At 34.2% G+C, this 24,833-nt stretch overlaps 1 protein-coding gene and 1 long non-coding RNA gene across 2 annotated transcripts in view; one reads left to right on the top strand and one right to left on the bottom strand.

Moving 5' to 3' along the window:
- The window catches only part of LOC124165063 (fringe glycosyltransferase), a 131,793-nt gene extending 111,990 nt beyond the window's left edge, over window positions 1–19,803 (top strand). Inside the window, exons 4-9 of the mRNA XM_046542308.1 lie at window positions 11,696–11,873; window positions 12,918–13,003; window positions 13,637–13,707; window positions 14,273–14,367; window positions 15,519–15,604; window positions 16,355–19,803. Coding sequence (XP_046398264.1) covers window positions 11,696–11,873; window positions 12,918–13,003; window positions 13,637–13,707; window positions 14,273–14,367; window positions 15,519–15,604; window positions 16,355–16,409 — 571 coding nt within the window. The 3' untranslated portion in view covers window positions 16,410–19,803. The remainder of the gene's footprint in view (window positions 1–11,695; window positions 11,874–12,917; window positions 13,004–13,636; window positions 13,708–14,272; window positions 14,368–15,518; window positions 15,605–16,354) is intronic.
- On the bottom strand, window positions 7,414–8,558 carry LOC124165064. The gene is made up of 2 exons (XR_006866116.1): window positions 8,309–8,558; window positions 7,414–7,909 (listed from the first exon to the last, which is right to left on the bottom strand). It is a non-coding gene; the product is annotated as an uncharacterized LOC124165064 (long non-coding RNA).
- Window positions 19,804–24,833: the final 5,030 nt, after the last annotated feature.

Here is a 24,833-nt window from a genome sequence, read left to right as displayed (position 1 = left end):
CTCGAAGGAACTAAATCATTAACCCATGATTATGCAATTTAAAGATATTTTTTATTCTGTGACGAAATATACTTGCTACTATTAAATCGTTGAATCTAGTTCTTTATTATCCCTAGAGCTGTCGTATACGCGCTATGGGATACTTTTCTATGCTAATTTGTGCATGTAGAATAACTTGCCTTGAATAAATTATACCTAATACGCAGTAGACTAGATTATAATGAACTTCGTAATGGTATGATGGAACAGGATTGTTTCCTCTGTCCTTCAAGTATATTCTTGGAAAATGGCTGCCCGAACAGCATTCATTTTAAACCAGTAAAATCTCGTAATTCTTTCTGTTTCCTTCTCATAGTCATTGTCGCTTACTCTTGTTTTACTTTTAACGGCCTATTATTCAACCTTTTCAGTATGGTTTACAGAATATTATCATTTTTCAAGCTTTTTATGGTGTTCAAATGTTTTTCATCTGGAAAAATTACTTTTTACGTAGAGTTTCAAAGTTTTTTACGCACGCTTTGTTGAAGTTTCGCATTATGTTTTTTTTTCTGAAATGGGACAAAATTTTCTTGGTCAAAGCGCTCATATCCAATGTGTGGAGCTTGGGAGTTAGTTTTGTCGTTCTTTCCGATTTTTTTTCGTGGAGACAATTTTTTATTGGTCGTAAACCATCCTGAGGTTATTCCACCATGAATGCATTTCATATGCTTCCTTCTGGAAAATCGTTGGATTGTAACTAAACCGATCGAGCTAACTCGTAAAAGAAAATTTTTAATTTTGCTGTATGTCAACCATTTTATTGGTTTTATAGATATTGATTTCGTCAATTTGGACCTAAAAAATCAAACTGTAAAAGCGTGATACGATTTTATATGTTTTAAAATTTCAACTACAAAATCGGAATAGGTTTGGGGAATTTTCACATAGTTTCTGTGTATCTATTCTCCCTTTATATCTATTTCGTTAAATCTCTAAGTTAACATTCAGGTAAAAAATTGAATGAATTTCAAGTTTGGTAGAAAATTGGAGTTCTAACTTAATTTCATATTGAAGTAATTATTATTTTCATGAAGTATATAATTAATGAAATAATTATTAGTTATTTCAATATGAAAAAAATCCACTCCATCGCGCTTATCTTCGGATTTCATAACTTAACTTCGTATCCATGGAGTTGAGATATTCGCCTTAAATTTTGCGCATTATATGCTGAGAGGCCTAGGTCCACGTTAATATTGCCTCCATCCCGATCTCTATTCGTGCATGCTGATCGGGTGACTTTGAAGAACGCCGACCGTCTCCTTCGGAATGGTGCACTTCAAATGGGTGCACGACCCCTCCTCTCTTCATCATTATCATCATCCTTTTATATGACAGACATCGGCCTTAATATCGGTTCTACGCAGCTCGCCACTGTCTCTACGCTATTTCCTAACCTCATCCCCTCATCCGCATACGAGATGCGTCCCATGAATATCTATCATTACCAGGAGCCCTCGGCTAGGGATCATCTACATCTACATAATACCCTGCGAGCATGGACGTAGCCAGTGGGGGGCAGCAGGGGGCAGCTGCCCCCCCTCCCCATAGAAGCAAAAGTAAATTAGTTCAAAACGAAAGTTTTTAACACATTTTTTAATCATAGAAAGGTGATATTGGTATAAAACATGTAATTAAAGTAAAAATATATTTTTTCGAGTAAATATTTTTAAAGCTAACAAAGCGCTGTTATAAATATCTGTTTCCTTAACCTTTCCTGTTTTACAACTTGAACGACCACGGCTTGCCCCCCTCTTGTTTTGATCCGGGGCACGCCCTTGCCTGCGAGCCTCCTGTAGGGTGCTTGGGAGGGGGTGATCATTCACCAACATGCAGCATGCAAGAGGACTCTTACATGCGTACCACACGGTCATAAAAACATTACGCATGCCAACAAAATGTACTTCCACATTCATGCAATGGCAATACTTGCCAATTGCTCACGAAGACAATCTGATTATGAAGCTTAAAACATGTGTATCATTCTGTTAGAAACACTAGCAAATGCAGTAACATGCATTAAAGAATACATTTATATACATCTACATCTGCATAATACCCTGTGAACCACCTCTAGAGTGTTTGGCAGGGGGTGATCAATCACCTGTATGCAGCATGCAAGAGGATTCCCACATGCACACCACACGGTCCATCGGTTCGAAGCAGATCGCCTCTATCTCTCTCTATGCTCTTTCCTAACCTCATCTCTTCGTACGAATACGAGATGTCTCCCATGAAAATCTCTTATTACAGGGGGGTGATGGGGCTCTCCTTACCGAGGGATGTGGGGATCCTCCCCCGGAAAATTTAAAAAAATTGCATGTCCGGATAAATTGATGTTTACGCTATTCTAGTTAGAAAAAACTAGATAATATTTATTTAAAAATAACAATTTCTTAATAAAAAATACAATGGATAGTAAGAATTTCAAAGCTAATAAAATTTAATAATGTATTATGGTTCTATTATTTATTTACAATGTCTTATTTTGTTAGTGAATTTACTTCTTAAAGCTGTTTTGAAATCTAAAGAACCTCAAAAATAACCGTTTCGAATGAAAAAGCATAAAAAATTTCAAAAAAGCATCAGGTTCTCTTTTATCTTGTGATACCTTTATTTTATTTATTTTTATACGATCTTTTTATTTTGAGTAAGTTGTAAATAAAGCAACTAATATAAAAGTAGAATTTTATGATAGCAGAAAAATTTGGATTGAGTAATCTGAGTTTTTATTACATCTTTCATATACGTTTCATGATAGCGAGTGTTGTGGGGTCCCTCGTAAGATCGGGGCCTTCGGCGATTGTCGACCAGCCGACCCGTTCATACCGCCCCTGCCCATTACTCTTGTGACTTAAATGGAAGACCTTCTCCCGGCGTGCCTCCTGATAGCATTTTCACGTGACTTTGATCGGTGGTAGTAATTTGATTTCTGAGTACGTTGACGGCCATGGCCATTTCGCACCACTATTATTTTGACTGAATGAAATATAAGTTAATGATAGATCATTGTAATATTCGATACTCGTACAAACGAAATTGTATCTCTATTAGCTTACGTCTAGTATGTCATAACACGGGAGTACATTATTAGCGATAAAAATTGATTTATTTCAAAAAGGCAGAGCGACTTCGATCATATCTTCGCTGTTGATTCCGAAAGTTTCATCAAACTATTGAAAAACGCACAGATACTGTTGCGCAATGACCCTTCTAGCCAGGGTGGATCTTGTATGATACTTAATTTCTTAGGAAATAGAAAAATCGCCATCTTTAGCACGATTCTCCGATAAGCGTTATGCGCATGACAATGCACAATGTATATTAATATCTTGTATTTAAATTTTCAAAGGAAGGAAGATTTGTCCATATTTCGTTTTGCGATGTTGCATAATCCTATAGGCGCCCAGAAAATTTGTGAATCTGCGTCCTAAAATTACGACTCATCTGCCTGTGTCATTTTAATTCTATTGTAACCACTGATGAAGGCTTCACTATGCTCATAGCTCATGCCAAACTTGAAGTAAGAGGAAATCGTGTTTTGTATTTCATATTGGTATTGCATGCTTCGCATTTTGCTAAAACTTTAGATACTTTTTATTTTATAATAATAAGAAATTACCCCAATGAAAATTTTGTATACAATTGTATACAATTTTATACAGGATTTCCTGTATAAAACTGTATACAATTGTATACAAAATGTATTAATTGTATACAAATTTGGCTTTACACAATTGTATAAAAATGTGTACAATTGTATAAAATGTATACAATTGTATACATTTTACACAATTGTATACATTTTATACAATTGTATACATTTTTATACAATTGTGTAAAGCCAAATTTGTATACAATGTACACATTTTGTATACAATTGTATACAGTTTTATACAGGAAATCCTGTATACAATTGTATACATTTTTATACAATTGTGTAAAGCCAAATTTGTATAAAATTTACACATTTTGTATACAATTGTATACAGTTTTATACAGGACATCTTGTATACAATTGTATACATTTTTATACAATTGTGTAAAGCCAAATTTGTATAAAATTTACACATTTTGTATACAATTGTATACAGTTTTATACAGGACATCCTGTATATAATTGTATACATTTTTATACGATTGTGTAAAGCCAAATTTGTATACAGCCCTAACAACACATGGGCATCCAACAATGTCCGACGAATATCCAATGCGGACGTTGCGGATGGGCCAAGGATATCCGATGAAAATCCCGCGATTTCCCTCGGACATCTGTCGGATATCCATAAGTCCCAAAATCCAATATCCATAGGACGTCCCCTTCCAGATATTAATACCATTTTTGCATATTGTTACAAGAATATACACCAAAATGATTCCTTCACATGATAGACAACCTTATCAAGGTGGAAGGATTCTTCATTCAAAAGTTTCATGGGTGTCTGCTTAGTAACCATTGATGAATGATTACCCTGGCGAAAATGTGAACTTTTTCAGATTGTTTAAGAACGCACCATGGAGGTGATCATGAACAGCGAAGAACACTCAAAGAACACTATCCCAGTGTGTCCTCGAGCGGAAATGTGTACGCCTTGGAGTGTTCACAAACACTCTACATAGCGTTTAGCTATGTTTACGACTGTTTGTCAATGTTTCCAAGCGTTCATGAACGCCCTGTGAGTTACCATCTTCATCGTTTCGCAGCATTTACTTACATTTGAGAACACCCTGTCTAGGCTATCGAGAGTGTTCCTGTGCGTAATGTAACATGCTAATGTGTTTTGCATAGTTATTGAATGCTATGGGAACACCCTCCGGTGGGTTTATGAGCTCTTGTAGTGAATAAATTTAATAAAGAAAAAATCAGTGAGATTCAGGTCTTACAGGGTCTACAAAGGAAATGAAAACCAGATACAGTTTGCTGTAATGATAAAACAATTATATTTAACTATATATTACACACTTATTTACAACAACACCACACAATCACATGAGTACTTTAGAAACTGAATTCATCATGCATAACAAAGAGACCAGGCCCAGGTGGTATTCCACCTTTTGTGCTTAAATATTGTCAAGAGATTTTAGCATATCCTCCCTCACTCAGTCTAACCATCCAACCTAAGAAGTATTTATATAGTCCCAACCCATAAATCAGGTGATAAGACTCACACCACTAATTACAGACCTATTTTAATCCAGTCATTTGTTGTTAAGATCTTGAGAGAGAGTCTTGCACTTAAGCCTAATATCCTCTCCTACAAAGATATAGCTATACCAGAGCACCATGGTTTTCATGAAGAAAGTTCTTCAACTACGAATCTCGTGGTCATGCAATACTACATTCTAAAACCCTTCAGTGAAGGGCATCAAGGTGATGTAATATATACTCATTCTCAGAAAACATTTGATACTGTCATCACTTACCACTTGCTTTGTAAGTTGACATGTTATGGCATTGATGGTAATCTTTTAAAATTATCATTAACTGTCTTAATGGTAGAACCCAGGTGGTCAAGATTAAATCCTTCCTCTCTTGTGTAATGAATGTGACATCTTGTGTTCCTTAAGTGTCCCACCTGGATTGTTATTACATTTATTTATTAATGATGTTAAGCAGAAGAAAAAACCAAATGCGGGTCTATCAAATGCTGATGATTAAAAATTATATTGCAGGATTAAATAATTAGATGACTGTTTATGTTTACAGAGCAGTTGAAATAATCTATTTTGCCGGTGTTCAAGTACCTACTTCTATGAGAATTAATTTAAAGAAATGTGTACCAGTCACATATCATCACTTTAAAGTCCGATTACATTTAATTGCAACATAAACAATGGATACCTTGAGAGAACCACCAAAATTCTAGACTAGGGAGTTATCTTTACAGCCAATTTAAATTTTAACTATCATGCGGATGTGATAGCCCCAATGAAAATTTTGCATATGATCTGTACACAATGTACACAGGATTTCCCACACACAATTGAGTACAAATTGCATAAATAATGTGTACATTGCACAAAACTTTGGCATCAAACAACTTTTGTAGATTGTACGCAATAGGGTAGTTTCCTTCATCAAAGAAAACGAAAGGCATTGATTGCGATTCGTTACCCACCATTAGTGTATTCATAATACACAAATTATTTGGTTTTTGAAATACCGGTTTAGACGAATGGCAAGGGTCAAATTTTATCCTCATTTGAAAAAGGCCTGATTGGCGCCCATGCGATTCCACTCCGCATGACGTCACAGGGACCTAGTTTCTACACGAGAGGATAGGAGTTATGCATCGTCTGAGGTTACCAATGCAAGCATGAGGCACAGAGCTCAGGGAAACATGTCTTAATAATCACCTATTAAAACTGGCTAATGTCGGAAAGTTTTCTTCGTTTGATAAGGTATTAATAAACCTTTTTTAAGCCAAGCGCTACCGTTCAGCAAGGTACTCAGCTATCCGCTAGCATCCTGCGACGTATCAGAGCTAAGCCTCGCCTCAAGGTCATCTCACCGGGCGGGAGGGGGAACCAGAAATACGACGTACGGAGATATTTCCCGACATTCATACTTAAGCGTCGCGTTTTCGCGCGCTTGAAAATTTTCACTTTTCATTTAATCGCGAAAAATAGATGTTGTCATTTAAAAATCTAAAAGCGCGAAATACGTACTCCAGGAGTAATAATCTTTCGATTAAGGCAATAAAAAAATAATAGGAAACCACCCTATTTGCACTGTTTCATATACTGCATAAAAAGAGTACAACCTACACACAATGTGTAAAGCCAAATTTTTGTACATATAAACATTATTTCTACAATTTTCATTGGAGATATCACAAAAAACAATGAATAAATATCCAATAGAAGTACAACACAATTACTGGCAGTTTATTCCCCTTAACATTCAATCTCTCAGGCTTTTTTACATGAGAGGCAACACAGACCTTAAAATAAGACTAATAGGGGCATAATGACTGTCAAAATTAGTGGGCCAGAACCGGCAGGGAATCATTTAATTTAATGCATATCATTACATGTCGAGTAGATATAATAATATGATCAGATAATGAGAAAATAATAACGTAACGTAAACATGGAATACTCCAACACAGAGTAGAATTTCTATCAATGCACAATATTACGCGTTTGAAAATGATTTCAGACATTTCTCTTTCCTAATGCTCTGAATAGTCTGAGGAATAACTGCAGGCACTCTCTCAAAATGATACATGCAAGTTTTCACTTGAGGTACCGTCACAAACGTCACATTCAATATTATTACCAGGGGAGAGCGAAGCAAAAGACTTATTTTCCACTTTGATTGGAGAAGTTGCAATTATTCAAGAAAAGCCACTTTTTTGCTCATGTTTGCTCCCATACTTCATTCAAGTTTGTACCTCCTTTTCTACAGAAGTGGGAACCTCACTTGTATTAAGGCCTGTTCACAAAGCACATTAACCTGTACAAGTGAATGTCTGTTTGCGTGAATGGACCAGAAGAGAACGTGTACGAATGCAAGAACCAAATTAGAAGAGATTATATTTCTGCTCATGCATTCACACAAGTTGGGTGCCTATAACATGGTGCATTTTCGTGTAAATTGATGCATTCATACATTTAGACAATGACTCCTACGAGTTACTGTACAGTGTAAACATGCCTTCAGGAAGAATGTGGATCAATAGATACGAATTATCTTCATCAACCTCCTCGTTACCATTTCCGGGGATTACATGGTACATTTGCACCTCCTTGGGCTCTTCATGCTCATGGAATGTTCTGATCCCGGCATTCACACTGTTGTTTTTATCCTCGAAGGGCCTCACGTCATTTTCCAGAAGATGTATTTTTCTGCATCCTCTTCTAACTGTAAGGCATTAGCGAATATTTTACTAAAGACACAAATCAATACCTAAATGATAATGATCGGAGAGAGTTAATTGATGGCTATGTCCTGAACTGCTCATTAATTACTATAATTCTTCGACATATTCTCAATAGTTATTCATTTGTAAGAAAAACACTTCATATACGAGTTCATTGAGAAGGAGAATAATACTTTAATGCCATAAAGAACAGGTTAAAAATGTATTTTACGGCGAGAACTGATATTTAAACTTAATCGGTCTGAATGGATCGTATTTTTATCACGCAAAGATCATGCAAAATATTAATTACACTGAGAAATAAATTAGTCCTGAAAGGCTCAATACACACAAGTTCGGTGGTTTACTATCGAATAGAGAAAAATTTTCCGTTTACTTACATTTAAATGGTCAGTAAATAGTGGATGGGTCAATGCTGGCAAAGGCATCTTCCTCAAATCCCTTCGTACTCCTAAGAGCCACTTCTTGCCAGTCTCCACAGCGAAAAAGGGATCATTTTCCTCTTCCATGGCGTACGTCAACGTAAATTTGCTTGTAAAATAATAATTTACAGCACAGCAAAATTCACAAAGTCAAAAATACAGTACCTACAAATGAATACCAAACTTTCGTGCTTTAGTTGCGATGGCTGTGGCGTATAGTGATGGGTCGATCATGAACGATTCGATCAAAAAGATTGAATCACTAGGTGAATCAAATGACTCATGATTCATTTCGTTAAACAAGTCGATCATCAATCATCAATCACTCTGACTTCCGGTTTCATATCAATCATCTCGGTTTCCGGTTTGATTCAAAATTTGGAACGACCGATGCTTAATCTCTTTTCGTCAGGGCAGAAATAGTTGTGATAAAATTAAATACTATGTTATGAAGAACTGAATACTTGTGTAATCTTTTTCTTAAATGTTTTCCAGCAGTTATCAGTATTAATAACACCAATACACGTACAAGGAAAATATTAAGATGACTCCTGTAGGAGAACGTTAAGAAGTAGAAATTAAAGCTGGTTATATTTTATTGTGCCGTTCATAAAATTATCCTGCAGATCAGATTCATGCATAGTGTGTGGTGTATTTTGTGTTATATTTTGATCAACTATAGTTAGAAATTATTTTATTAGTGTTAAGAAACTGTGGCAGTTTCGCCTTCCCAAATATTTTCATGACACTGCTTCCTTCATTTTTGCAATCTAATTTACTCATCTAGGAATTCACAATTAAAATAGTTTGTGAAATGATAATATGGATAGCAATCAGCGTTACCAATGCTCTTCGCAGATGAGGCAGTATTTATTCGATTATTCAAAGTGATTTATTACATCCATTGATTGAGTCTTTTCGATCTTGATTCCTTTTGAGTCTTTTCGATCATGATTCCTTTTGAGTCTTTTCAATCATGACTCCTTTGAGTCTTTTCGATCATAGTGATTGAATCTTGATTTGAGTCTTTTCGATCATAGTGATTGAATCTTGATTTGAGTCTTTTCGATCATAGTGATTGAATCAATTGATTGAATCACTTATGTGACTCGAGTCAAAATGATTGAATCACTAAAATGATCGACTTTGCCCATCACTAGTGGCGTAGGCTGTGGGCGCTGTAAGTCACATGTTATATAAGATGGCCGCCGGTCGTTAAGGCGCAAGCGGCGCAAGTTTCGAAATACGATTTTTAATCCGTATTTTTAGATAAGTACGTAATATAATGGTTTCAACGAAAAAGTTAATAAATGTCACTGTGGAGGAAATTTGTGAATGCTATAATCACCAATTCCAAACTATAGGTGCTTGTATTCGACAGGAAACCCATATTAATAATGAGCGAAAACCAAAACTTGCAGGAAAAACTCCGAATGCCAATTCGAATAATTTTTGCATTCAGAGTTGCTATTTGTATTCAGTTAGTTTTCATCAATGGATATGGTTTATCTGCATTGGTATTGTGCAAATCTGAATGCAATAATTATTAAATACTCACATATTTCCTCGCTGATATTTTAATTTCCTAAAGCTAAAATTATTTCAAAGTAAGCATTGCCACTTAATAACACTTTAATTTATACCAAGCTTCCAGTTTCATTGTTATAAAGAAAGTTAATGGTTTTTTATACAGCTTGGACTCCGGGAGGAAATTATAAACTATTCAACGAAACAAAATTTTGGACATTTTTACCGCTTCTACAGTTTCAGAACAACAAATTAACGCTATTTTGAAGTTTTATATTGTCTAAAACAATTAATTAAGTTTAAACAAGTTAGCAACAATGCTAATAAAATTTATGAGCATTAACGATTTCTACATACTGTACGGGTTAAACAACAACAAATTATGAACTTATTACTCTCTACATTGTTTATTTAAAAAATATAAAGTTTAAACAAAGTTAGCAACTTTTAAAAACTTAACAATTTCCGCATGTGGTACGGTTGAGAAGAGTTGGCTGAACAATATACCCTTACTCTTTGTTGATTATAACAATTACTAAAATTTAAACAAATTTAGCAACTTTTACAAAAACTATTATTATGTAATGAAGAATGCCCACATTTTATACGGTTGAAAAACGTGGAATGAATGATAAAATCTTACTCTATTATGTTTATAACGATTACTAATGTTTAAACAAAGTTAGCAACAATTTTACAAACATTTTCAAAATCTTACAATTTCTTTAATTTAATTAGGTTAACCAGCAACAAAAGAATGGTTTAGTGGATCCCTAAATTTTTATAACAATTTCTTAAGTTAAAAGATAATTAGCAACAATTTTAACACCGTTTTAAAAAGTAACAATGTGTTACGGTGTAAAGAATAGAATCTGAGCGTAGTTGTGGTGCTTTAACTCCCAAACCCTGATATATACACATTGATGCACACATACCTTTACATTGTATAAAAATGTATAAAATGTACAAATTTTATACAGCCTACACAACTATGTATAAATTTTCATAAAATGTATAAAATTTATACAATGTACACATTTTATACAGCTTTATACAAATTCATACAAAATGTGCACATTGTACACATTCTGTATAAAATTGTATACATTGTATACAATTTACACATTTTATACATTCTATACAACTGTATACAATTGTATACAAAATGTGTACATTGTATACATCCTGTATAGAAATTGTATACAAAATTTTCGTTGGGGTAATTTGTAGTTAGGAAATAGTATTCGATTCTTTCTTGAATTTTAAGTGTATATTTTCATTTCTTTATTAGAGTTATTTTGATCCATAAAATTCATTTTCGCTGAAGCAAAATGACCCAGTAGAGTAGGAAAACCGTATATTTGGGTGAAAATTAATATGTCAAGTACTCTTTATTCACACTTTATCTTTTAAACCAAAGTTTGTATTCCATTTGAAATTATAGAGATATCCCCAGGTCCTTCCGTTGTGGTGTGACATTCACTCTTTATGAGTAGAGGGATGGGCCTCCTTCCCTATTCTCAAACCACTTTCAATCCATTCAGTGTTTAGTGAACTTCATGTAAAATACTACTTTCATTACATTAGTAACAACATACAAAATGGAAATCATGTCTTTAGCTGAGATTTAAACTGTTGTCCTTGAACCCTATGTGATGCAGTCACGTGTGTGGCATAATAGTGAATAGTCACTCACATCCAAATTTATCATTAAAATAATTTGCATTTGTAACTGTGTAATGTTTTTTTTAGCCTTCATTTTTTATTGTTTTTTTAGCCCTCATTTTTTTATCTTAACTATGCTCCCTTTATTTGCAGGTGGTTCTGCCATGTGGATGATGATAACTACCTCAACGTGCCTCGACTCGTCCGTCTACTGTCAGGGTACGACCCTCAGAGGGACTGGTATATTGGGAAGCCCAGCATTAGGGCACCCCTTGAAATACTCCTGCCGCAAGCATTGTCCTCAGGATCTGCTTCAGCCAAGAAGGCAGCGGTAAGTTTTCATTACTACTTTCTGTAAAAAATCAGAAATATGTCAGGAAATTTTTCACAATTTTTCTGTTTATTTCACTTTTCATTTTAATTCAGTGGCATAACTATGGGGGGATGAGGGGGTAGATCCCACCCCGAAATCCTCAGAGAAATAAATAAAAAAATTATTTAAAACTATTGCCTAGTTTTGACACACAATAACTATAGCTGCTTTAAGCTAAAATTTTAATGTCAAAATGATGTGAAATGTGTTTCTAGTCATGTCATTTTTTTCCCCCAAACCCCCCTGTTGCCTGGGGGGAATTGGGGTGGGTTAGCCACCCCAGGCCATCACATCCCCCCAAAGCATATTCCTAGTTATGCCACTGTTGTATTTTAATGCTTTAGAGCTCTCTAATTTTCAACGACCAAATATGTCAATGATTTTTCAATTCATACCCATACTTACTGAAGTGATAATAGATTCAATGCATGCATTTTAACAACTTGGGAGAAAGCTATTTTTCTAGTGTCACAGGTCTTTCTACATTTTTGTTGCAAAGCTGACTAGATGATTATGTTTGAAAACTTATTTTGTATCATATGGTTATATTCAGGGGCGCCGACTTATAAAAAATATTGGGGGGCCCATATCGGGGGTCATGCCCCGGGAAGAGTTTATATTCAGTGTGTCGCAGCACCGTAACACTATCATAATTCAAACCACTTGTTTTCAGTTAACCTGCTCACTGTCTTATATTTATTTGTTTTAGCACATTGTTGAATGTATTTTAAAAGGTAACTATCGTCAAACATGGGAAATAAAAAATACCAATATATTTTTGTGATTTCACCAAGCATAATATAACTTAATTATTAACTTGAATTATTGAGGAGGCTCCGCCCCCCCTAACGAAACTTTGAGGGGGCTTGGGCCCCCTCAAGCCCCATGGAGTCGGCGCCATTGGTTATATTATTTAAAAGCCCATTGCATGTTCTTTTATAACCTAGCAAATATGTATAATTAAATTTAGGTACATATATTTATGAAAGATTTTTTTTGCAGAGAAAAGTGTCCTTTTGGTTTGCCACTGGTGGAGCTGGTTTCTGTGTTAGTCGTGCCTTAGCCCTAAGAATGCTGCCTGTTGCTAGGTAAGATTTCTTACCTTTGTACCCATATCTCAAATCATTCTTTGGGACCCTAATTTTGATTTATTTTGGTCAATTATCAAATTTTTGTTCATGGAAAATGGTCTTGTTTGGGAAAATAACTCCCAAATCATTGAATATCCCTTAAGTGCCCTTTTTGTTATACCTACCAAAGCCAAAATATAATATTTCTTTTTCAAAACTAAATAAAATGTAGTGAAGAGGTGACTTTGTAAAAAAATTAATTTTGCATTTATGAAAGTGGTCATGGTTAATTGCTTAAATATCTCAATGAGACTTCCTCCAAGAATGATAGGGTGGTGCTAATGTATTAGTCAAAGAATTTTTCACTGACAATGAGTAAATATTTTGTGGACTTTTGCCAATTTTAGTACATGTTAGTATCTCGATTAAGGATGTACATAATCCTATGTATTTGGTAGTTTCCATAAATAAAATGGTTTGATGCTGTGTCACTTTTCTGATGTCAAGTTACTCTGGGTAGAAGTTGTGGCATATGCAAAATGGTGGTACTTAACTACTTCAGATTTATAGCATTATAAAATATATTAGTATATATTACATAGCAAATATTTTTACCACTTGCAATTTTGTAATAACTACTCCCTTTTCTAGTGGCGGCAAATTCATAAGCATTGGTGAGCGAATAAGGCTGCCTGATGATGTCACAATGGGATATATAATTGGTAAGTGTACTTGATGTAACTTTTTAGATATAATGAATCATATCTTATTAGATCTTGTCTGTAACAAGGAATCCTTTTCAGTTCTTTTCTACAATTTATTATTTGTCTCTTTGTTTTGGTTGGTGGTCATATATGTAATTCATTGTTCATTATGGACGATTTTGTTCATTTTGAACTACTTCACCGGAGAATCATGATTCAATTCATTCAGTTCATTCCAATAAATCATTCATTTTGCACTATCTATTTATGAGTAAACTAACTATACTTAGTTATCTCCAAAAAGCTCCAACTAATAATCATTCACATAGTAATTATTGGTTGAAAAAATTATTTAATAAAAATGTCTGAGTATACTATGCGGGTTGATGAATTATGTACTCGAAATTTTATTAATATAAAGAAAAGTAAATGAATACATATATACAATGTTAATAACCATTTATTTTTAAAAATCTTTCTGACCTTTTACTCCCTAAGTTTGCCTTTTTTGACATATATCTTTTCAAGATGGTTCATTATGTATTTCTTTATGAATTCACATGTGATGTTTTTTGTATTTCAGAGCATATCCTGGGTCATCACCTTACAGTTGTGGATGAGTTTCATTCTCATTTGGAGCCTATGAGATTTATTCCTGAAGAATCATTTCCAGATCAGGTGAGATTTCATCACTTGAATGTCTTTTCATTGAAGACTGCATTTCTTTTCATGAATTCATACTGCAAAATTATATAACATGCATAAAATATTTTATTTATTTATCACATCCCCCGTAAACAGCACATGACGGCCTTTTACAACGAGGGTTTCCAATATTAACAAAGTACAATACAAACATCCATGCCCTGGATAGGGATCTCCTACCCAGGCGGGATTCGAACCCACGACCTTCGGTTTGGCAGGCGAGGACTTTACCCCACCGCCACCGAGGCCAGCATTTTGTCGATATGTTATGATATCTTAGCTGGAAAAATCTCCATTAACTAAATGATGATTCAGTTTTGTAACCTATGAATTATCTTGATTCTCCCAATTGCATAGCTCATCAAAAAGCAATAGCCTTTTCCATTCCTAATGAATATTAAATTTCCTGATTATAGATGATAAATTTATTGAGCATGATTGAGTGCAGATAGATTGATCTAGATTAGAAAGTTTGCGGTTGGAGCATTGATGAATTATTGGCATGAGGGAATTATATTGGCCATTAAGAACATATTTCTCTTGGACAGAAGTTGTACCAATATCTCTCAATTGCCCTTCAGGTGTGCTTTCAGTAAATCTTCGTTTTTATGGAGTTAGTGAACAATGTTAATGGGTCTGTAGTTCACATTTTTGCTCACTAGCCACTGTTTTGTATATGTACATGAGTGACACACATTATTTTTTCACTGATGAACATGATTGCATACAAATTCATTCGTATAATTTGGTGATTTGGAATTTTTTCTTGTATTAATCAGTATTACCTTGGGATGATAATCTACTGCTTGTGCATTACGTGGCACATCTGTGCACATTTTTGCACTATTTGACTGGGGAATCAAATATTATTCATGTTATTAAGAATATTAGCATGAGGTAAATTCAAGCATTATTTCAGTCATATGTTTTCATTTTCTGGTTCTCCATTTTGATTTTTTGTGTCCTAAACCATTTACAATGGCCTTCCATTTAGTTGAGTGTTTTGTAAACATTTCTGAGTATGTTTTGGAATGGTGCTGGATTTTTGAATCATTATCTAACCATTGTTTTTAAATAGTTGATTATATGTAATTTTTAATATTCTCCTCTCCTTTCTTGTTTAGATATCATTTAGCTACTCAAGATATGGAAAGGAGCAGAATGTTCTGAAGATAGATAAAGGTCTGCCTGTGAAGGATGATCCTACAAGGTTAGTAATCAATATGAACGCAGGGTTGGTTGATGAATGAATGGGAGAAATTTGGTGGTGTATATGGTCTATATCTGTGAAAGGTTTCATGTGGTGTATTAAATATGATAAATACTTATTATCAGTGATCAACCATTTATTAGCCAATTATTTCATGAAAGTAATTATGATTCCTTATGTATGTATGAGTCAAGTATGAAGTAATCAAATTTATCTTACTCGTATATAGTTTTAGTCATACAAAATTGAAAGAGCACAGTATTTCATAGCACTGCATGAAGAGGTGACTTTTAATGGAGCCATATTCCTGGGTCCTTATTAATTTAGATATAATGTAAAAATTATTTGGTCTGGCATCACTTGATGCAGCCAGATATTTGATTCAACTGTTATAGCTGAGTATCTCCCTATGTATTTGGCGGAGAAACTTGATGCAGTGCTATGTATAATAAATATTATTTTCTTTTTAAGACTGAATGTTTGCTATGTAGAACCTAAGCATCTGTACAATCAAAAAACTATAAAAAATCAAGTTTTTTTTTGAGTTTTTTGTGCTTCCTAGTGGTCCTTGATATCGCTAAGTAAAATCAAAAATACTTATTTTCAAATAATTCAGAATTTGTAAATCTAAGTTATACCTACTGTATTTAATTTGCTGGAGGCATTATTTTTATTGAGTATGATACACTTTTGTGCACCTATTTTTGGGTTGTTTACTTATCTTGGATCTTCTGGTTCTTCCTTTAACAGGCTACTTTCTCTACACTGCATACTTCACCCGAGTGCCAAATATTGCCCTAGGTGATAGTTCTGTGATGTTGAGCTGAATTTATTTAAGTGTTGTTCCATGGAAACGTCTCATTCCGTGTGCAGTTCTCATAGACTCTTCGTTGGAGTGTGTTGGTACATTGAAAATTTTCTTGGAATGTTCCAATCTCTAGTGGAGCATGAAAGCAGTGATTGACACTCCACAGTGAGAAATCATGAGAAATAACATGAGTTGCAGCCTGAGCGACATTTATGTGCAATCAAAGAAAAGAAAAGGTGCTAAATATATTAAGGTGTGTTGTTATGTATTTTCAACTGAATGGTTTTAAAGTATATGTCGGTGATTACAGCTCTTAAATATTTATGTATCCACGGTCTTAGGATTCATTGATGAACCATTTTTGATGGTTTTTGATGAGATTAATTTTTATTTCTTATTTGGGATGTTATATGTGATAAATGATGTCTATGAATACCAAAGAAAATTTTCAGTTTTTGGAGTAGGTTATTGAAATGTTTCTTTCGTTATTTTCATGTAGTTTTTATGGAATGTTTCTCCACAGATGCTCATATCTCTTGAAAGAAGCCATTGGCTTTGATGTGATATTTTTAAATCTGTGGTTTGATTGAGTGATGTTTTATCATTGTTACTGGTGGCTGTTTACAGAAAAGAATGGGTGTGATCAAAAATCAGTGGTGGTTTTTTTGTATTATAAAATCAACTGAAATGACATAATGGCAGCTATTTTTGAGGAGGGGAAAAAACAGGCATCAAAGTTGTTACGAATGAACAATGTTTAATGAGGAGTAATGCAACCTAATTTGGTCAATTCATCTGTTACCTCAAACTCACTAACTTTCTGTTTATTTAGGGGTGTCTCTCCTGTGATATGCTAATGATTATATACATGAATTTGGGGTGGGAGTCATTTATCATAGACAGGTACACAATACATATGGTGACAAAAGAACCTGAATGAAAAATGATGGGGACTGATGAATGATGAGAATTTAATGTAATTTTAAGTTTATTGAGCGACCCCGTTCTCGACAGAGAGGGTACTTTTTCACCTTAAGTAAAAGGTGAGCAGGTACTGCTAGAAAGGAAAACATTTCACTTACATATTTGATAGAGTAACTAAACACCAAAACAGAGGGACAGCTAAACGCAGTATTTTTTGGCTCTGGTATGATGGATTTTGCATTGTTCAAAGGTCATGTCGACTTAACTCCATGCTGAACATCATTATTGTGAATTTTATTTTCTTATTTTACAATCATATTTCATTTAATCTTCAACGTAAATTTTCCTGTTCATAAATTACCATACTCACTTGCTCCTTATTTCAAGAATCTCTTAATCTTTTGCATCCACATTATTTTCCAGAAACAAAATCTGTTTAATCCTTTGTAACATGAAGAGTTTTTTTTGAAAAACTTCATTTATATGTCGAAAATTACCTAATTAACCATTGAGTTGTGAAAATGACCATCAGATGGAATTGATCAGCTTTTATGCTGTTTATATTGTCTTCTTCTTCTTATTTATCTCTACTAATATTCTCATGCTTAAATAAAGTTAGTATTTCCTTCTGTTTTCATTTTAATATGTAATTTAATGGTGACTTGTGTATCAATCATCTGAAGCAAGCATTAACTGTGCCGACATGTTATAATCAGCATCTCTCTTTATTTTTGCTGTGATTTTTGATGTCTGGAATTGTTGTTGCTTCAGATGAAATAATTTTCTATTTATTATCATTGGTACATATGGAGAGAGAATCATGAAATAACTGTGTGCAATTTCTGATTTAATGGGTGTCTTTTCTCTTTCACTACTCAATGTGTACATTCAAAACATCCCTATTGTGAAGAGCATTTTCATTTAGTCTCAGGTTATAAGCAGTGTTATTTTTTCTTACATACTATGGCATCTCTGTGGTGCAGTTGTCGCTAATATTTAGGTTTTCATCGAAAAATGAAATAATATATTTGCCAAAATCTTAGGCTAACTCAATTCTTGACAACCGTCCTCTTTTGGTGCTTCGCAATGAAAAATTACTATCTAAAAATGTCAAGTGATGACAGTAATTAATGGTGAAAGAAGTCATTTAAAAATTATTTAGATTATACCTTTATGGATGCATTCAGGTCAGCAGTGAAATAATAGTTGCAATCATCTTAGGTAATACAGGTGTGCCTTTTTGGGTGGGGATAGGGTTGATGAAATTTTGAATTTTGTAGACATTTTAAGGCTCTGAATCTTCCACAGCAAGTATTAATAATTGAATAATCTCTTTGCAAAAGAATTCCTTGAACTTATCCCGCTTTTCCTCATCTTCACCTCAATTTTAACTTGATTAAAAATTAATGCATGCAAATGGTGCGCAAAATTAAATTAGAATTCATAATAATGGCGGCCAAACAATGGATGATCCCAGGAATAACCCTGTTTTATTCTCACCTCCCTATTTCCTTGCTGATGAGGAGTATCGTGACAAACAATGAGTATGTTATATTCTCTTTCTACTGCTTGTGGCATTGTTGCACATGGGTGGACTTGTTTTTAGCGCTTCACATGATATTGCTTATTTTCTTTATCTGGATTTCTCAAAATCGTAGTGTACCCTGCAAGGTGCTTTATGCATTAATTTAAAATATGCAGGATTAATAAATGTAAATCAGTTATCCTTATTAATACTTTTGCAGTTGCACGCCAATTCTCAATCATTTTATTTTCCATCAAGTTGATTACCTGTCTCTTAATTTTTTAGTCAGTCGCCATACTATATCCCTTATAATCTCTCTCCTGCCTTTTTGTATTATCCCTTTCTCACACTTCCCCCTAAATGAAAGAGAATCTAAAAAATATGTAGAAAATCTGAACATAAAAAAAGGTAAATGGTTATGATCACAAATGGATTATTTTTGTATTGCAATTATCTACTGTAGCTTTGCCCCCTTCATCCCCCAATCACCATGTATCATTATTGTTGCTGTTCCATAAAATTCATTTCTTTTTTATATGCTGCAAATTTTGTTGATGCTCTAGTTAGGTATTTCTTCTATGAATGATTTTGGCCCCTTGTGTAAAATTTGTGCTTTGGTTTCACAGCAAACGGCCAATTTTACCTTCAATGTTGCAATCATAGGTGATGAAAAATATTTCTGCTGTAGTGTTTATGGAGGAGGACTCAGTTTCAATTTAAGGTGTGATTTATGAAGCATTATTCGAATAGAATGTATTTTATTGATTTTTTTACTCGCGGTTTAAAAGTTTGTGTTGTGGATACAAGGGAGCCTTAATTAATGCACGCATGTGATTTTACCTCAATGATTAAATCTTGTAATTTCTACATATTTCTTGCCCAAGAAGAATCTTCTGTTAATTCATATCAGTGGGATAGCCATTTTGTTCTGGGGGAATTTTTTTTTAAAATAGGTTACTAGGAAGGTTTTAAACTAATTAAAACACTTCTCACTATCAAAAAAAAAACTTCATTTTTTCAGAGAAACTTTTTGTAAATTCATGAGTTTTCAATATTTTATTTCCTTTTATAAAGCAAAGTGACTGTTTTTTCATATTTTGGGGGTGTTCAGACCCCTCAGACCTCCTCTCTCACTACGCAACATGTTCATATACAGTTTTACATCATTGAAAAAAGTTTTTAGTTGATGAAATCTTATATAGCAAATATGTTTTACCTCATGTATTTTATGTCTTTGATGAAATTCTGAATTGCAAAATTATTTATTTCTTGTTACTCATATGTGTTAATGTTTACCAGCAATAATACAATAGTGCAATTACCGAAAAGGCTCCTGGACTTGATGAGTGTTTGTCTTGGCCAATTTTAGTGTGTAGGTCAAGGTTTTCAAAGTTAAGTTTAAATGATCTCAAGAATGAAGTGTGAAATATAAAGCTTTTATAATTAAATCTTGCATTTTTAAGCATGCATGCAACATTTCTTCACTAAATTCTCTTCCTATCGATGAAAATTGAATGCATTAGCAGATTTGAAGAGCTAAATTATTCCAAGTTTACCTTACTATCGGAGTGCATAGTTTATTTATTTGTTTATTGCTCAACTCCAACCAAAAAAACAGAGTCAACTAGAATACCTCACTCATAAGATATCAAGATGAGGATCATCCTTGCAAGCTTCTTTCATTCATCGTTTACTCCATTATGTAGTATGAGTGGCAAGCCATGGTAGTTGTGCACATCTTGGTGTGAAAATGCCTTTTCTTTACCTATTCTAATCAAGTGATAACAGGAAAAAATAAATTATGGAATAAAATATACAATTCTCTTTTTTGTCGTTGCTGATTTCTTATTGTGTCAGCTATAGTTTGTTAAATGCTTTTTTTCTGAAGTATGTGTTAAAATTTTGGATCTATACATTTTTCCCTTACGTTTTATCAGTTTTGTATCTAGAATTTCGCATTAAGAATCATCTGCCTTCATAATCCTCTTATGTGTATGCTGTAATTCCTCTTGTATGGAATGAATATAAAAGTGAAGGATATTTTTGATGGCTGCTTTTTGTTCTTATGTATCTTTTAAGCCTCATAACCATTCCTGGTTTTTAATAACTATAATGTGTATGTGCAATACATTGCAATTGATGGATGAATGATTTTTATACTATGATTCATGTAAATATATTTTAATGTGCCGATCATTTTTTTGTAAAAAAGGATTAGAATATATTTAAATTGTTTTTATTGACTGTTAAACACAATGATGATATTTTTCTGTACATAATCCTAAAATTTAGTTGAATACATGTATATACATGCACCAGAATAATGATTTTTCTTTCATAAATCCTTAATTATTTTGTAAGTGCTAGTAGTGATACGTACCTATGTATGAATGTGAATGTATTTGACCTTACAGTGAATAATTCTGGGGTATTTTTCCTGTTGCCATAGGTGCATTTAATGGCTTTTTTTTTTTCAAATATATCAGTACTGAGTAGTGATGGGTCGATTCCAAAATTTTATCGATTCCGATCCCGATTCCGATTCTGACATTTCGATTCCGATTCTACCGATACCAATTCCATCGATTCTGATGCCATAGGCTCCAAGAAAAATATCATTTAATTCCAGGCAACAAGAAAACCACTTTTAAAAATATTACTCTATGAAAGAGTCAGTTGACAAAAGCATCTTTCATATCATTACTATGTAATTAAAATATAATAGCCAAATTTCAAAACAGAACATACCTGAAAAGTGGTGTTACATGATAAGTATTACTTTAGAATATTGGCACTCATAATATGTCGACAATATATATATATCCAAACTACAAGGGAGAGCCCTGAGTACAGAAATTTTCATAGCTGTTATAAAGATTACCTACTACGTATATGAATCATGTAATATTTGGCCCTTTCAAATTCTCAAGCAAAAAAACCAATTATTCTACATGCTCAGCCAGCAGGTTTTGACGTCTCCATGTTACAGTATTACTGCCTGCAGAAAATTGCCTTTTGCTACACATGTGTGTTATTGAGGCAGTACTTTCCCACCAAAATTGAAAGATTTAGGAGACTTTGGAATTTTCATTAAAAATTATATCAACGATTTTTTTGGATCTTGAATCTTCATGGAATTCAAGTGGACGAAGTGAACAACTATAAAACTAAACTTTAGTTTTGTAGAGCCAAAAAAATGCTATACTTCAAGTCATTAAATCAACATTAAAATCTATTACTTTTTTTAAGTTCAAGAAAGAAACTAAACGCTACAAATGAATATCACATCGGACGGACGCAGTAATTAAAAAGGCTAAAAGAGCCTTGTGGTGTGAAAACTCCCCCTTCCGCGCGTCTCACCTCGGCGAAGGTGGAAAGGGAAAAAGGGTATCGGTTGATGCCCTTCACGAAATAGTTCATTTTTCTCTCTCTTAAGCATGCTGACTTAATCTCTTCACTTCAATACCCGAGGCATATTTCTTACACGTGGGATGGTTCCGAAAAATATCCAATCCTTAGTATTTTCACTCGAGTAATGCGCTAAATGGTCTAGTCGATCTATACATAATCCTTTTTAACATCCTCAGTTTAGTGTTTTAAGTCAACGAAGACGATTATCCATGCTTTAAATGACGATTTTCAAGACTAATGTTTTTAAAAACTTGAAAAATCGGCCTCAGCTACCGAGCCTCAGAGTTCTGCGGCGTGTAGCTCAGCCTTGACGCGCGATTGAAAAATCGCTCTTATTTCCTTCGTCGCAAACTTTTTTTTCAAGATTTCTACTTACTACTCTTTAGAAATCTCTACTTTATGTTGTGGTTCAAATTTTCCGAGCTATATTTTTCGTAAACGAAAGATAATGTCTACTTTACGTCAAATTTTACGTGAAAAACGGGTCGGCCATTTTGCGTCGTAAAACCAGACAGATGAGAGCCAAAATCTTCAAAAGTCATTGAAAGTTCAGGCAAAGCACCAGATCAAAGGATTATTGCGTTTTTTATTCCACAAAACTCATACCAACGCAAAACCACTTGGATAAATTCAAAGATTTGTTGAGGAAAAACGATATCTCGCGTGGCATTGAAAAATTGGTCATGTTTGGGCCTCTGTATCTCACTTAAGGTTCGTATTTATGTAAAATGGCATATAAATCAATATTTGGTAATGATTTATGAGTATTTACGCTGAGTTTCAAGTCTCTATCCCCAAAAATGTCATTTTGGACTTTATTCCAGCTTTTTCCGATTTCGGATCAGTGTGCGCGGGGTAGGAAGACGATCGGCCGCCGCGGCTGGCGTAAAGGTATTCGGCGCCCACGTCGACAACTATAGTGTATTCGGCAAGCTGAAACTACCAGGCCAAGGCATTAGAATGACTTATCGGCTTTAAAAACTGCATTATTACATGAGTTCATGATAGCGCTTCCTGTCGGCAGATTGCTGGACCTACTAGCCTCGAAAGCTCTGTAACCTTAACTACTCGACTCGACATTCGTAATGCTACTCGAAACGCTCGAGTCGAGTACCAACTACTCGATCGACTTCAATTTTCGAGTACTCGCACATCCTAAGAAGATATGTGTTTTGTTATTACGATTACGTGGCGCGAAAATTCAAATGACTGTTGGAAACGCGGTCGTATATTTTGTTGTTTGAAGTACTACTGGAATCGGAATCGATTTTTCGCCTTGGCAAGTACTCGTTTTCGATTCCGGTTCTTGGCCGAGAATCGAGGAATCGAAGAATCGAGGAATCGAACCGACCCATCACTAGTACTGAGCTATTCGAGACTCAAATGACCGATGGCGGCGCTGCTGTCAGTGACGTCAATTTCCAATATGGCCGCCAGAGTGATGGTAAAATCAAAACAATCATAAAGCATTGGCGTACGGAGAGAACATAAACCATAATATCAAGAGCTAATAAGATAGAAATATTCTATTAAAACCTTCGTACGGTGTATTTCTCGGCTTCTTTCGTTCGTAAGAAGATCTAGAACTGAAGAAAACTGCTTGACGATGAAACTAAAACTGCATTTAATGTACCTAATCATTACGATTCAGGCTTGATTCTCGACTTGCATCTATCCGACTCGTATTGCGTTACTTCCTAGCCATTTCTATGGAATACACTACAAAAGAACTTAATAGTATTTCAAACACAACCTGCCGCTTCAATACATGGAACCATAATCCATTTCAGGCAGTTTTCGTGTTGTATTTGGGTGCCACAGCCGTCTGCTTCACTGATGTGGATTGCTGTGTTCACCTATATTATTATCATATTTCCGGATAAGAAATGAACTAAATAGTTATGTGGTGTGATTTACCATTGGGAAATGAAATTTTTTGGTATGATTTAGAAATTTAAGGACGACTTAAGGATCTTTACTGTTGATTCCGTGTTCTTGGTAAAATCATGGAGACGATAGTTCTTCATTCTTTATCCCCATGTTGAAGTATGTACACACGAGTTACTGGACAGCAAGGTTTCAGATAAATAATGTATACTGCTACTAATTTAGCTATATTTAATAATTTTTTTAATAACTCCTCAGATGAAAATATACCTACAAGTTGGTGTAATTAATAGGTATTTTGCAAAAGGCTCGTATGTATGTTAGGTTTTATAAATCGTCTGCTTTGAGTTACAAAAACACATTCATTTGCTCAAAGTATTGAATTCAGAACTGGTATGCCCTATTCTCGAATTTAACAGTGTTATATGGCATCCTTATTATAAAGTGTAAATGATTACAACTGAAAGGGTACAAAGAAAAATTTAAACTACTACGGTGGATTCAATACTAAACATACCCCATACAGAGAAACAATGCATATTTTGGATATCCAACCGCTGATGGTTAGAAGGAAACTGAATGACCTGATATTTTTACATGAATTATGTCATAGTATGATATGTTGTACTTGCCTTAATAATATTAGTTTTAATCGTTCGGTTACCTCAGAAAGA

This window comes from Ischnura elegans, chromosome 9 (assembly GCF_921293095.1).
Source record: "Ischnura elegans chromosome 9, ioIscEleg1.1, whole genome shotgun sequence".
In the NCBI taxonomy this organism is placed as follows: Eukaryota; Metazoa; Arthropoda; class Insecta; order Odonata; family Coenagrionidae; genus Ischnura; species Ischnura elegans.
Note: the sequence above shows the minus strand (reverse complement) of the source record. Positions and strands in the feature narration are given on the sequence as shown.